Below are 15,362 nucleotides of genomic sequence, written 5' to 3'. Positions count from 1 at the left end.
GATATCTTTATATATAGCCTTGATATATTTAGCAAGGTTTAATTTGGACCACTGATTATGAAAATAAATATTTACAATTATAGGTTAGGAGATAGCATGTGGGGATAGACAGGATAGACGGGAGTAGAGCTATGTCAAAGACATAAAAAGTCCCCTTAACTGGGGCCAGCTTAGCGGGTGTCTTAGTGGGTGAAGGCACTTGCCTGGCAACTTGAGCTCTATCCCTAGGTATTCATGTGGTTGAAATGAAACAACCCCTGCCCACCCACATTCACCCTATATATTAAGTCACCATGCATCAGACTAATATTTAGAAGTAACATAGGCAAGCAATGTGTCTCCAGTAAGACCAAGCTTATCACATCAAACACATGTCTCTGCAAAATCACTCAAAACTCAGCATCATGAAACTGGACAAATGGCTCATTCATTAAGAGCATGTGTTGTTCTTTCAGAGGACCCTAGTTGGACCCCTAACACCCAGGAAACAGTGACTCACAAGCACTGATCTCCAAGAGTTCTGATGGCCTCTTTTTGCCTTTACACGTATCTACCTGTGCATGGATACACACACACACACACACACACACACACACACACACATACACACACACAGTACAAATAGGTTTTACAGCTATCTAGCTGCACATGCATACTCAGAGACACATAGTACATACAATTAGCTTTACTCTAGTGACTAAAATTTTAAGCCATCCTTGTTTGACAATGTGTTGTTTCATTATAAGACTTGTACAAATTTTAATGTTGTTTACATAGAAAAAGATATATATTTCAGATAATGCCAATTTGCATTTATTTGCATTGTTTATTTCCTGGCTATAATTTAAGACAATTAAATTGTATATAATAATGTGTATGGATAGATGGTAGATAGTCAAATAATAGATAAGGTAAGTTATATATAATTATTTGGAAGCATACAGCATAATATTTTATAAAATATCAAAGTCTGCACTCACTAGCCAACCTAGTTGGGAATGAGTATATTCCAGTCCATTGAGACTCAGTCTCCACAAGCAAAATGGATAGCATTATAGTATAATAATCTATGACCTCACATGCATATACATGTAAATGAGCAAGACACATAAAGTGCATGTACAAGAACTAAGACCATCATAGGCATACTAACCTTTGGCTCTGGCTCTTTAGTCTCTCTTTTATGCAGTGGATGAAGTCTTATGGGATAAACCACTTCATATTTCTTGGCTTTAGGGAGTTCTTTTATTGCACTTGCTGGGGAAAAAAAGAAGGAAGAGAAGGTTTAGCTGTTCAGTAATGGCGGCTGTACTGGCTGGTTTTGTGTGTCAACTTGACATAGGCTGATGTTACCACAGAGATAGGAGCTTCAGTTGGGGAAGTGCCTCCATGAGATCCCACTGTGGGGCATTTCCTCAATTAGTGATCAAGGGGGAGGCCCCCTTGTGGGTGGTGCCATCCCTGGGCTGGTAGTCTTGGGTTCTATAAGAGAACAGGCTGAACAAGCCATGGGAAGCAAGCCAGTAAGTAACATCCCTCCATGGCCTCCACATCAGCTCCTGCTTCCTGACCTGCTTGAGGTCTAGTCCTGACTTCCTTTGGTGATCAACAGCAATGTGGAAAGTGTAAGCTGAATAAACCCTTTTCTCCCCAACTTGATTTTTTGGTCATGATGTTTATGCAGGGATAGAAACCCTGACTAATACAGCAGTTATGCTCACTCCAATGGTTGATGCCCCAGAGAGACGTTCAGTGATTTAGGTCATTGGTCCCAGACACGAGGAGAAGTGAACAACACCAGAAACCCACCTACCCACCCCTGATCTTTAATTTCTGATTTTTAATATTTTTCAAGGAAATATTCTCAAGTGCCTCTCTGATGATAATATTCTTGTCAATTTTCCCATTTTTCTTTATTGTTTTGGATCTGGGCAGCAACTGCCCAGCAGGAAGATGAAACAAGATAAAAGCTAGACAGAATCCAGTTCTGGAAGTTGATCACTTCAATAACAAAATAGAAACACTCCAGACCACATTGGCTATGAAATTGGAAGCAGATACCCACCATTTCTGATTGAACACATGTTCTTTGGAGTTTTCAATAGTTATATTTGAAACATAGTTCTAGAAAAAGAGGCTCCAGTGTTAGGCTCCTAGAGAGGAATGGCATGAGAAATACTGAAAACATTTATTTTAAGTAGAAAAACTATGAAAATGAGAATAGAGGATCTGAACAGTCACTGACCAGGGAAGGGCTGTGTGGCAGCTAGAGTCACACCAGGAGGAAAGTGGAAATTCATCTCAAACAACCAAAAAGTTGAGGAGACTCATATCCAAGCCTTTCCTGGAAATTAGGCTAAAAGAGAAATCCGGGGCTTTCCAATAATTTTTATTGGATTTTAAATTTTATTTTTGTTGTCCACAGGGACACAGCTCTAAGAAGGCACTCAGAGTCAAATAGTGATTGAGGCAGTGAAGAAACCCTGTGGCTTGGGGTTCGCTCTTAGAAAACATTTCAGAAACAAAGCTAGAGCTGAAGCGAGGGCTCTGCAGTTAAGAGCACTGGTGGCTCTTGCAGAAGTCCCAGGTTCTCCTCTCAGCACCCACATGGCAGGTCACAGTGGTAACCACAGTTCAGGGAATCGGATGCCCTCGACTGGCCTCCTTGGCCTGCAGACATGAAATTTGAGTACAGACATACATGTAAGAGGCAAAATATTCACATACCTATCTATCTATCTATCTATCTATCTATCTATCTATCTATCTATCTATCTATCTATCTATCTATTTAATATCTCTCTCTCTGTGTGTGTGTATATATATATATATAAAGACAGTATTGGTACTATAATATCTTAATTTTAGATTTCAAATTTTGACTCCTTGAAAAAAAATGACTGACTAGGCTTTGTCTGTGATGTGTCATATAGTCTATAACAAATAGATTTGTATATATAATAAATATATACAAATAAACACAAACCACTATTGTGTTTTCAATAGGGTCACAGTCATTCAGATACATTCTCATCAGCTGTGACAAATAAGCTCCTGTCATACTCTGTAGCAATTGTACAAAGATTTTCTTTTTCTTTTATCACTTTCTCTTTTGTTTTTTTTTTTGAGGGTTTTGTTGTTGTTGTTGTTGTTGTTGTTTGCTTTGCCAGGAACTCAGTAGGCAAGCCTCAAACTCAAGATCCTTCTTCTTCCCAATCCCAAACACAAAGCCCAGTACACAAAGTTCTTGAGCTGCTTGCTTTTGCATTAGTGAGGTAATATTTGTGTTCTTTATGTTTGTGGAATTTAATATAAATCTTTATTAAATATATATTCAATTAATTGTAATTTTGGTAAAGAAATATAATAGTATTATTGACCAAAAAAATGTTTGAAGTTCTTAAATGTGGAATGGTCATTCTCTCCTGTTAAAATTTCATGATTACTTCACAGCAGTGAGATGCCACAGCTCTTGTCAGAAATGTGCTAATGACAAGGGCACAATTCCCTGCTGCCTCTTTAATTCACTGACACAGAGCAAACACACCCTAAGGTGCCTGCATGCTACCTGGTGTACTAAGGTGGCTAATCAGCACAATTAGCCCCATAGACATTGAGTCATGAAGCCACCTCTCACTGATGCTGCAGCCTTGATGGTTCTCTTTCTTAAATGCCATTCTAAGGAGGAGTGGGGCTGCAGAGATGTCTCAGTCATTAAAAGTACTTCCTGCTCTTCCAGACAACCCAAAGTCCACTTCCTAGTACACATCTAAGGTGGGTCACGACTGCCTTAATCTGCATCTCTGGGGCCCTTGACACCCTCTTCTGGTGTGCACAAGCACCTGCACTCTATGCACTTATGCACACAGTCACACACACACACACACACACACACACACACACAATTAAAAAGTAGCAATATTTTAATGCCACATTGGAGGGATGGAGGACAGGCTCAGTGTTTAAGTTACTCTTCTAAAAAACCCAGCTTTGATTCCCAGCACCCACCTGGAGACTGTTTCTTTAAGATCTGACATCTTCTCTTGGCCTCAGCAGTCAGATGTAAAACACCCATACACATAAACATTTTTTAGTTTTATTAAAATGAGAAAAACAACCAACCAAAACCCCTCATCTGTGGGGTTCATCCACAACATGTGTGATCACAGCAGGAAACCAGCAGACTTGTCCTTTGAGTCATAGGTGCTGGCAATACCTACCTGGGCCTTCCTATAAATAAGAACATGATCATAGCCCCACTCCTTCTTAATGAGAAAAGTGAACAGGAAACTAGGTCGCCCTATTCAACAGCAAGCAGTTTTCTGTGTTGTAACTTCAATTTTAGTTAGTTTGAAGCCTAATAGTTCATAAAAGGCAGATATCACCAACCTGGTTTTAAATATTGAGTCAAAACATACAAGCTACAAAATGTATTCCCAGCTCACTCTTTGATGGGGCAACACTTCCAAATAGAAACCAAAACAAATACAATAATATTTCTTCTTAAAGTCTTTAGCAAATTCACTTAGCTAAATGAATTAAGTTTCCAGTTCACGCCAAACTCTTACAACACAGTAAGTTCTGTAAAGAAACAGATAGAATTTCTCTTAGAAAGCTCTGGTTCTCCTGAAAGCTGTAAGTCCCTTGAATTAAGATATTTGAGATGTAGGGATTTCCACACCACAGAAAAGATGGAGTAGACAGATATTGTTTGCCTCACATGGACTCCCATTTGATGGAGATGGGGCAATCTTCTCCCAAATGAATAAATTCAAGTTAATTATTTGGAAGCCAGTAGCATAAACAGAGCTAACTGGCATCCAGGGATTACACAAATCCAAGATGTAACACAATATGTTTCATTAATTTATTTTAATGTTTGCTTCCTATGTCCCACAGAACTCATGTGTTGGGTAAGTTTTGACTGGGAAAACTGGATCAAGAGGAAAACAGTTATTTTGGTTTGAGTTAGAGGTGTGTGTGTGTGAGTGTGGAATTGTGGATTAGATTTTTAACCAAAAATTAGTTTAAAATAAAGCAAAGCTCATTAATGAGATTGATGTAGCTGACCTCAATCTAGAATGCTGTTCTAACTAGGTCCATTTTGGGACATTTGTGTATAATAGAGGCATCTTCATTTCCTGTTAAATTTCCTTCAAATCTGTGAAATTGTTTCATGACTGTCTTTGCAAAGGAGATGTTCAACCTTTAATGCAAGTTTATGCATTGACATTGACACTCTGTTCTCTCGGATGCTTGTACTTCTAAATGTTGTTCAGTAAAAATGAGAATGGGGAGGACTAGAACTCATATTTTAAGAGAGTTATTATTTGGCTATATAGGTTAAATTGTGCCTACTGGCTTACTTTTTCCAATCACTAGAAATAACAGCTATTTTTTTTTTGAGCCAAAGTGCCTCCCTGGACATATACCTGAAACAAGATGGAGACTTACCTTTGTGGAGGCATTAATTTATTTTCTCTTTTCTAAAACACTTGCCATGTCCTTTTAAATATTTGTTTTTTCTTTCCCTCTGATGAAATCCCATGTCACTTTTCTCAGGGGATGGTGATGCTCATTAAAAGCACTGGGCCCTATTTTGCATATCCATCGTTTATTTAAAAATAAAAGTTAAAGCAGGTCAAAGTTACTGGCAGAGGGCACCTGCAAAGGGTTCTGATGATAGGGAGGGAGAGATGCAGAAGAAGAGAGAAGAAACCAAAACTTTGTTACTTGCATTCTGGCTGTGAAACTAGTTACCTTGGAATCCAGCAAGGGTATTCCAGAGGCAGGGGGATACCTTGGAAAGGGCAACATGGATGATAAAGGAGGCAGCGTGGCATCCTACTCACGATGAATGTCCCCTCACTGCAGAGCAGTCAGAATGCCTGTTATCACACCCTCAGAATGATAGCACACTTAGGCATGACTCTAAGGCTTTACATCTCTTGCTACCATGTTGCTGATGCAGAGTTGTGGGGAGCAGAAACAGTTTGATGCCTGATTTCTTAGGAAAGATAGTAGCATGCATAGGTCCCACCATTACCCATGGGACTCTGTTACTGGAACTGCCTGATCAGTAACTTTCTCACCTTGAACAAACTGGATCCCAAGTAGTTCTTCAGCTTCTAATGAGTGTGGAGTCCCCAAGAGTTCTGGGGATTGTGGTTTTGGAAAATGTGAAGAAAGACTTCCTATTTAAAAAAAATTGCTGCTGGAGATAATGGCTCAGTGGTTAAGAGCAGTGACTGCTCTTCCAGGGTTCCTGAGTTTAGTTCCCAGAAACCATATGGTGGCTTACAACCATCTGTAGTGGGATCTGATGCCCTCTTCTGGTGTGTTTGAAGTCAGCAACGGTGTAGTATTACACATAGATAGATAGATAGATAGATAGATAGATAGATAGATAGATAGATAGATACTTCTTTTAAAAAATTTCTAATAAATGAAGGGAATCCCTACTCTTTGATTTGTATACATCTAGGAATTTGTAGTCAACGGGTAATGCCTGTAAGGATATGTTAGTATCCTAAATATTTAAGAATATTAAGTACAATTTTTACAAGTCTGGAAAACAGTGGAGAAGCCATTTTTGGTAAGAAAGTGTCAAGGGCATTAGGAAGAAGGACAACCCTTCTGTGCTTGATGGCTTCACATTTGTTCACAGTCTGTTCATTCCTGGGATCCAGCAAATATTCTATGGTCTAAGAAAACATTTGCCAGCTAATGCTAAGACTGAAGCTCCAAACACAGAACAAGCCAGAGTAATGTGTCAACAGATCCCAGACACGTGAAACCGAGCTGAAAATTTATAAAATGAAGAGAGCTGCATGCTGTTAGGAAGTAGCCGTCCCCTCATCTAAATTCTTAGATGTTTGCTCTAACCAGTGAAATGGAACTGGGTTATCAAGCCACATGGACCTAAAACTCCTCCTCAGCAAGAACATGACAACGCTTTGTCCGCACAGCCCCCTACTAATTAATGGTATCTATTCTAAGTGTGACAACACGCAGTCCTAAGTAATGTAAGTTGCTGAAATGGCCCCAATTATAAGAGCAGATACTTTCCTCAAATCTTGGTGGTCACAACCAGTCAAAACAGCTGTTTCATTGAATTAAAAAGTGGCACATTTTGCTTTTGGATTCAAAGGTCATATTCATGGTTTAAACGTATGGGGGCTTCCCTTTCTCTTTTTAAAGATATCAGAGCTGACATGTAAATGTTTCAAGGAAACCTCTAATTGCTCTCCTGCACATCCATCACAGATCCCAGGCTGCAGATGAAAACCAGTCCAAATGGTTAGAAAAGCTAGTTAAAGGGGGTTGTGGGGGAACCAGATAGCCAACATATTATATACCACAAAACCAGGAGCAGCTAGCATGCAGTCCTGTGACATGCTGAACAGAACCCCAAAAGGGTTAATGCCTACCTGGAACTGGAGAAAGGAGGAAGGAGACCACCAGAAGATGCCATTGCTGCATTCTGTGATCCCAGGAGCAGTGGCTGCTCCACTCACACCTGTGAGGTTGCTTCTGCCCCAGCCTCCTCTTAAGGGAGACAGAACGAAACTCCCTGCTTCATTGTGTACGCCTCAGCAAGTGTTTACTGAAGGTGTTGCACAACTTGGGCGCTGTGGTTCTGCCGCAATGGCATGGCAGGCGGAAGTCCTGGCTGCCTCTTGGCTGGCTCTAAAATTTCCTCTATTAGGAGCTATTATTTCCCTCTCTTTTCTTCTCTGTGTTGTCCATTCAAACTTAAAATAGCAAGTTTTCAAGGTATTATGGTAGCTCAATAGGTCACAAGGAGGTAACTGCATTGACGGATCTTGATATGTGCCAGGCACTATATCACATACATAATAATATGGAACAGAATTCTTGGAATATGTATATGCTATATAGTACGCACACATGCATTATTATGTGTACATGTGACACACACACATATATATAAAATATATTTAAACATGAATTTATCATTTTCAGCTAAATCAATAAAAGTTGTGGGTAATATTCTTTTACATAGATATACATTTGCTTTATAGAGTGATTTTTAATTAAATCTAATGTGTGAAATTCTTATTTTCAATCACTTTGCACTGTATTCTCACACAATGATGTTCACAAGAAGTTTAGACTACCCTGAAATAAGATGTTTCTAAAGACAGAATTTCACAAATTCTAGGCTCTCCTGTAACATGCTGTGGATGTTCTGGGATTTGTAGGGTTTACCTCCAAAGTCAATTTTTACGCAGTTCTGCAGATCAAATGCAGAGTTTGATGCATGCATGGCAAGCATTTTATCAGCTGAGCTACACCCTTCCTATGCAGTAATGATTTTCAATAACAGAAGTACAAGACTGCAGATCACCAAGGTGGTTGTACTCTAACTGAAGGCTTGAATAAGATGAAAGACGATGACTCAGGAATGGAAGAGGGGAGTCTCTGAGTCTGTTGTTGCCATTAGGAGGCTAAATTGGATTATGGGCATGAAACAATACTCTGTGACCAAAAGATTATATGTAGTTGCTTATTAAATTTTAGGTGCCCTCCAAAACTAGTGTTCTTCTTATATTAGTCCTACTGACACGTTTGTCTTTCAAATACCATTTTAACCCCATTTTGTATGTGAAAAAAATCAAGTTTAAAAACATTAAGACTCCACCAGATTAAGACTCATTGTCTCCATTGTGTAGATTAAGAGGCTTAGGCTGGTTACTCACATTACTCATGCAGAAAATAGAAGGAGTGGAATATGAACTCCATGCTTTAAAGTGTTATTGAATGGGCTGTCTTGGCCTATTATTTTATACATAAATAGTGTACTTTAGTAGATTTCAACATGACTGGGTAGGATCAATACCCATTATTTATTGTGAGGCGGGCAATGTCTTCATTACTAAATGTTTCAAGACTTTCAATCTACCTATAACACCAGCACTTGGGAGACTAAGGCAGGAAAGTTGCTACAGTGTGAAGCCAATTTGGGATCTATAATGAGTTCTTGGCCAGCTTAAGCTAAAGAATGCTGCTGCTACTGAAGAGAAGGAGGAGGAGGAAGAGAAAGAGGAGGAAGAGGAAGAGAAATAAAAATTTTAAACATATTTTTATGAAATTTTCTTCCATATGACTACTCCGGGGTCCATAACTCTTACATTAGCATGTGACTTGGGAACCTGGTCACCAGCTGTTTTGAACAAGAAGTTGGCATCTGTAAGTATGGGGTATTGGGTGCCACTGCTCTCTTCGCTCAGCACACAGGCCTCTGATGTGACATCACACCCGCATTCTGAATGGTGCCATCATCCACAGAAGTAACATTCCCCAGTAATTAATTCTCTGACATAGGACAACTTATCTTTACTCAGGACAGTGGTTAAGTGTTCCACAGTCACAGAGAAAGTTGCTGTCACAGCAGGGATCCCGAACAAGCTGAACTTAGAATTTAATGAAAATCCTAATGAATAGAAGTGAGGGAAAAGGATAATGACAGAAATTGCCAGAACCCTGCCCGATGCTGTAAATACACGGTCTTCCTCGTGCCTCTCCAGAAGCCAGAAGGTTACAGAGATAGATGGCGCAGCAAGAGAAGGAGGAGCACAGGGCTCGTGAATGGCAAGACACATAGGGGTGCAGTTCTGCCAGTTTCTCATTGCTGTGCCACGTTCCATGTCTCGCTGAATGACTTTGTCTTACATCTCACATAGACACCAGTCAGTTCTAATGTTGTACAATGAGCAGCAACCAGCAGTTGATTCAAAGAGGCTTTGTGGGGAACAATAACAGTGTACATTGGACATGTGTTTGTAAAGCGCCTACATTTTTCCTTATCAACACCAGCTTCTCTGAGCTAAAAGTCATCTGAAGAAAGTTCCCTGCAAGATGATCACTTTTCAAGAATCACATTACACCCAGTGACAATGAAACTGGACCGGACGTGGCAGAACCTTCCTCCTAATGAATAAAGATTTCAAGGAGCCAGTCAGTGGGCGAGTAGGTGGGACTTCCGGGTCAGAGAGAGGAAGATGGAAGCAGAAAAAGGCTAGGGCATTTTGGACAGGAGGGTGATGGAAGGCAAAATGTAGGTAGCAGAGGCCCCCGGTTCAGGTGGTGGATCCTTTGGGATCCACCAGAGGATTTGTAACTTAGAATAGTTTACAGTTTAGGATGTTAGTTGCTGCAACCAGCGATTGTGTTACCCGCTGATTCTAAACCAAGTTTATGTGGTGTTTTCCTTCTCAGGGTGACTCAACTGGGTTCCAGAGGGGAAGGTACGGTGGCAAATTGTGGGTTTGCAAGAAGTGCACCCCAACTTGCCATGGGAATTTGGAAGCATGGGGCTGTTGTGACAGCGACCTGCCATAGGAACTTAGCAAGCCAGGCGGAGAGATTTCAGAGCTGCGGGTCAGTCTGCCAGGCTGAGAACAGGTTGGCCTGTCTGTGAGGCTGAAAACAGGCTGACCTGGCTGTTAGTGCCTTGCCGGCAGTAGCATGGGATTCTTATTTAATATTTCCTGCTACACCTGGACGCAAAGCTCATCAATGTTTTAAACCTCAGATGCAACTGTGCAGCTCTTGTCTGCTGTGATTTCTGCAAGGGATGCTGGGAAAGCCACCTCCTACAATACATGTCTGCTATCATTTTGAGTACACTTTTGTAATTTCAACAATTATTTTTTAATTTTAACTTTATTTATTTATTTATTTATTTATTTATTTATTTATTTATTTATTTATTTATTTATATGTGTACATATATGCAAAGTTTGTACAGTGCCATCAGAGGCCAGAATGGGCATTAGATGCCCCTGGAGTTGAGTTGAAGGAGGATGTGTGTTTCCAGGTGTAGGTGTTGGGAACTAAACTGATGTCTTCTTGCAAGAGCCATGAGCAGCACTCTTATCTGCTGAGCTAGCTCTCCAGTCCCATGCTATAGTGCTTATGAAAGTTTAATGGCATTGAAAACCTCAGTGACACATGAAGAAACCACAGCCCACTGGCACTGTGAGAGTTTGGGGCATTTAACTGTAGGTCTGTCCAGCTCTCAACACCCTCACTGAGAAGACACAGTTCAGTAGGAGGTCATTGTAAAACTGTCCTTCTGGGATGCTGGCTGGGATGTTCTTGTAGGAGAGAACACTCTGCTAACACCAAGCAGCAGGGAGAAATTGAGGCTGTGTAATCATTCTGCCACGTGGCTAACCTAAGAAACTGCATTTTAGGCATGGGGCAGATATCTGCAATAGGATACAATGTCCCTTTATCCCCCACTTTCCATTTCTGGTGCCCATTTCAAGAAATAAAGCTGCTGGAGAAAGACCCAGAGATGTGGGCCAAGTGATATAAAAAGTCTCTATTGTTGACTTTTCCTGTTGTTCCCCTACAGAAACAACCTAAGAGTGGAGCATTTACTGTCAGTGTTTATTGTCAAGCACCTGCAGTTGCCATGGTAATGAGAGATGGTGGTGTGGTTTGTTCACATGTGGCAGAGTGAGCCCAGGCTGTGAGACTGGGCTATACCCTTCTAATGTCTTCTTTGGAACCCTAAGTCCTAAAGTTCCCCTAACTTTCCAAGGCAAAGGCACACACTTGTGACCTTGTAATCAAAGACATGAGCCTGTAGGGTGCACCTGATATTCAAACCAAACATCAGTTAGATATCTTGTGTTTGTGATAGTGTCAAAAATATGGAGTGGGAAGACTGGTCCCAATTTGGATCGACTTCTCCAGACCTATAGATTAGCTTTGGTTAAGTAAATATGTTGCTGTGCTGTGTTCTCTGTGTGTTTACCTTATTCATGATCTTAAAGATACTTTTCAAAATTCATTACTTAAGAGTTCAGATGAATGAAAGACCTTGTCTTGTCCTCTGACCAACTGCTTCGTCCTGAACCAGAGAGCAGATCCCCTATCTTCTCACAAAGGCACATGACAGGTGAAGGGTTGCACAGTGCAGGAAAATGCAGCACCATCTTATGTGTCCCATGTGTCTTATTGGTGAAGAGGAAATCAAGGAGATAGTTGAACACATGGCATCCTACAGATGGGCAGATGAGAATGACACAGTACATGTCCCATGTTCTCACCCTCTAGGAAAGAGGTCACCATGTACCATGCCAGGCCACCTGGCCTACTTGGAAATGCTGAGTGACCAGGACTGTGGGAAGAAGACTTTTGGCATCAGAGAGGGAGGTGAAGTCCGGTTCCTGTGATTGACTCGCCTGAGTGATTCTGTAGATGACACTGAACTGAATTCCACCACTCCTGAATGCACAGGAACTGAGAAGGAGGGCTCTTTGACCAGAGAACCACATCTGTGGGAACAGAGTGGGGAGGGAATGCCGCCTTATGCCTCCAGATTCAAAAGCAACCAGGAAACTCATAAAATTGACTTAACTGTATCTTTCTACAACACCAGAGTGAAGGGAGAGGACACAAATGTACCACAGCTCTGTGGATTGGCAACATTTGCCTTCCCTCTAGGTAGCAGTGCTCTGCCAGGATGGAAGTGGTGTGCCAGCCTGACCACACCCATAGCATCTCTGCCGATCAGCTGTCACAATTTAACCAAAGTAATATATAATGAGAGACATCGTGTCCTACCACAAGGGACCAAACAGAACATGGCAGAGTTAAATACTTAGCCTTCAAATCCAGGGCTTGAGGGCTTGTTGGCAGGTCATAAATTAGACTCTAAGCAAGAAAGTATCACCTTGTGCAAATATAGGTAACTGAGCGGATAATGAAGACTCATGGCTTTCTTTTTTTTTTAAATGTTTACTAAGCTGAAAATCAAATAGTTTTAGCTCACCACAGGTAGAGTCTGTATTTAAACAAGAAACTGTAAGGCTCTGAATCATTTTTGTTAATAAAAGGCTCACAGCCCTTTCTCTGCATTTCTTTTGAGACCCAGGAGCTTGTGACATGTGGGCTTTTGTTTCTACTTTTTTTTCCAGTTACCCTTCTTTTAATCATAAAGTTATTGATAAGACTTTGGCCAGGATAGACTTTCTGAACAATTGGAAGAAATTGTTCTCCCGAAGAAAAGAAACATGAAAATGGCCGTTGACTCCCGAGAGGAGCTGAGATCTGGAGAGCAGTGATGTCTGCTGCCGTTACCCAAACACTCTTGAGTTTTCTCTTGCTCACTGGGGGGACCCTTGATCATCACTGCTTCTGGACTCCCTGTCCTCTGTGCGACAGTTGGATCCCCTCTTCTCTATCGCAATGCCTACCTCTCTCTTGTCTGTGAAGTTTCTCTGATACTGTGTTCTACTCCCACGCTCTGGGCTGAGATCCTGGTTCTGTTTGCTTCAAGCCTGTTAATACTATGTTCACTAGCTCCTTCAGTGTGTGTTTCTACTTTTGAAGCCCCTGACAACTCCTTTCCAGTGACTGAGATTATTTCTATAATCACAATGCCCCCTAGACTTGAATCTTGTTTGTTCCAGTCCACCAAATAACCTGCTCCATTCTGCCTGTGTTTCCTACTAAGCTGACTCATTTGGCTTGCACTGATGGACTTTGATCATGGCTTGCAGAGGGTTGACCAAAGAGGACACCATTAAAGGATAGGAAGATGGTATAAGAGTATAGCCAGGGCATTTTCCATTGCACCTTCTGGGCAAGGTCTTTATGAGCTGGCTGCCTTCCCTTACTGGAGACAATACCTCTATGGGAGTTTTATCCAGACATCCTTCTCTGTGAATTCCTGCAGTGAACCCTTTCCCTTCCCCGCTGTACTGCAGATAAAACTTCTCTACTTTCATCAAACTCATGCACAGACTTTTGTTCCCTTAAGCTCTGTGCACACTTTTGCCTACACTTACCTTGCTAAACTCTTCAAATTACTAAGAATCATCTTTTGCTATTTCCCCTAGAAATTTAACAGACATACATGTTTGCTCTGAATTTTCTTTATTTGCATGTTTGTTTTCATGCATGTAAAACAAATATCAGGGTTCTCTTTGTCTCCCAGTTGAATGCAATGCCTGAGCTCCAATGACAAGCACCACTGCATGCTCCATCAGGTTACCTGAGCAGCACTGAAGAAAACAAGTAAATCTTTTCCCTATGCCTTAGTTTCTCACTGACATTGTATAATAATGCACATACACAGGAAGACAGTAAACAATAATTACAATAGTTAAAGTTGTTCTCAAGATGAAGAGGCCAAGAGGCAAGGCACACTGAGGACATTTTCTTATTACAACATGGGGAACAGTTGGCCTGCCTATAACCTCCAGCTTCACTCTGCAGGAAAGTGTAGACAGGCAGCTGCCTCAACTGGTATCTCAACTCTATCTCTACTGGCAATGCACTTTTAAAGATTGTTTTGTCTTCCTAAGTTTTGAAGGTGGGGGATAGGAACTATGTAAAAAACACTGGGAATCTGAAATTGAATGGGGTTAAGGAAGAGATATTATTGACAAAGTTAATATAGGGATGCCAGGAAATCAGAATATGAAAGTATGAGGTTCAGTTTTATAACACAACTCAGTTTTTCTTAATGTCCTAAGTAAGTAAGTAACAGTGAAATCTCCCTTGGTTCATAAAACACTTAAAAATTGAAAGGAATGCTGTGAAATCTAATCCCATACAAACACAAAGCTAAAAATACAAGAGGAGGCTTCATAGACTTTCACGTGGGGAGTGCTGTGTCTCTGAAGTCCATCTGTGGACACATCGCAAGATCAGTGTTCTGGAACGAAAACTGACTCTGGTTATCAAAAGGCAAGCTGTAGCATACAAAGCCACTGTAACTGGGTTTTTATGAAAACATTCCTCCCTGAAAACCAGCCAGGCAGGACAGAGTCAAGGCTGGCTTCCAGCAAGACTCCTACTCTCCCCCTCGGCTTCCTCTGTCAGGAAGACCCACTAGGCCAGGGGACTGGTCTTGGATCATTACATCCATTTCCTAGAACATCCTCTTCCTCAACTGCAATTATTCAATAATTTTCAAAAACTGGGTGGCTCTGCATATACATAGGGAAAGGCAAGAATGCGGGATCAATATGGACGTGAAGATTAGAGTTCTGCTTCAGAGCAGTATAACTTCAGGCCCGTTGCTTGACTTGTTAGGGTTAAAATTCTCTCCAGACCTCAATATAGCCAGATAAAATTATTTTTAAATCAGATTTTTTTTCTTAGACATATTTATTTTATGTGCATGATTGTTTTGGCTGCATGTAGGTCTGTGTACTACATGTATGCCTGGCTCCTACTAAGGACAAATGAAAGCATCAAATCCTCAGAAACTGGAGTTGCAGGCCACTGTGAGCCACCATGTGGGTGTTGGAATCTAACCTGGGTCTTCTGCAAGAACAAGTGGTCTTAAATGCTGAGCTGTCTCCAGCCTCAAG

General features: G+C 41.0%; 1 protein-coding gene across 3 annotated transcripts in view; it reads right to left on the bottom strand.

Annotated features, from left to right (window-relative positions):
- Adam28 (ADAM metallopeptidase domain 28) overlaps window positions 1-7,586 on the bottom strand; it is a 53,019-nt gene extending 45,433 nt beyond the window's left edge. For all 3 annotated transcript variants that reach the window (XM_052191109.1, XM_052191110.1, XM_052191111.1), the window contains exons 1-2: window positions 7,431-7,586; window positions 1,154-1,257 (exon numbers count right to left, since the gene is read on the bottom strand). In XM_052191109.1, the coding sequence (XP_052047069.1) occupies window positions 1,154-1,257; window positions 7,431-7,482 (156 nt within the window). In that variant the 5' untranslated portion in view covers window positions 7,483-7,586. The remainder of the gene's footprint in view (window positions 1-1,153; window positions 1,258-7,430) is intronic.
- Between the last annotated feature and the right edge of the window lie 7,776 nt (window positions 7,587-15,362).

The sequence above is a fragment of the Apodemus sylvaticus genome, chromosome 8, assembly GCF_947179515.1.
Source record: "Apodemus sylvaticus chromosome 8, mApoSyl1.1, whole genome shotgun sequence".
NCBI classification, from domain to species: Eukaryota; Metazoa; Chordata; class Mammalia; order Rodentia; family Muridae; genus Apodemus; species Apodemus sylvaticus.
This window is presented reverse-complemented; position numbering and strand designations above follow the sequence as displayed.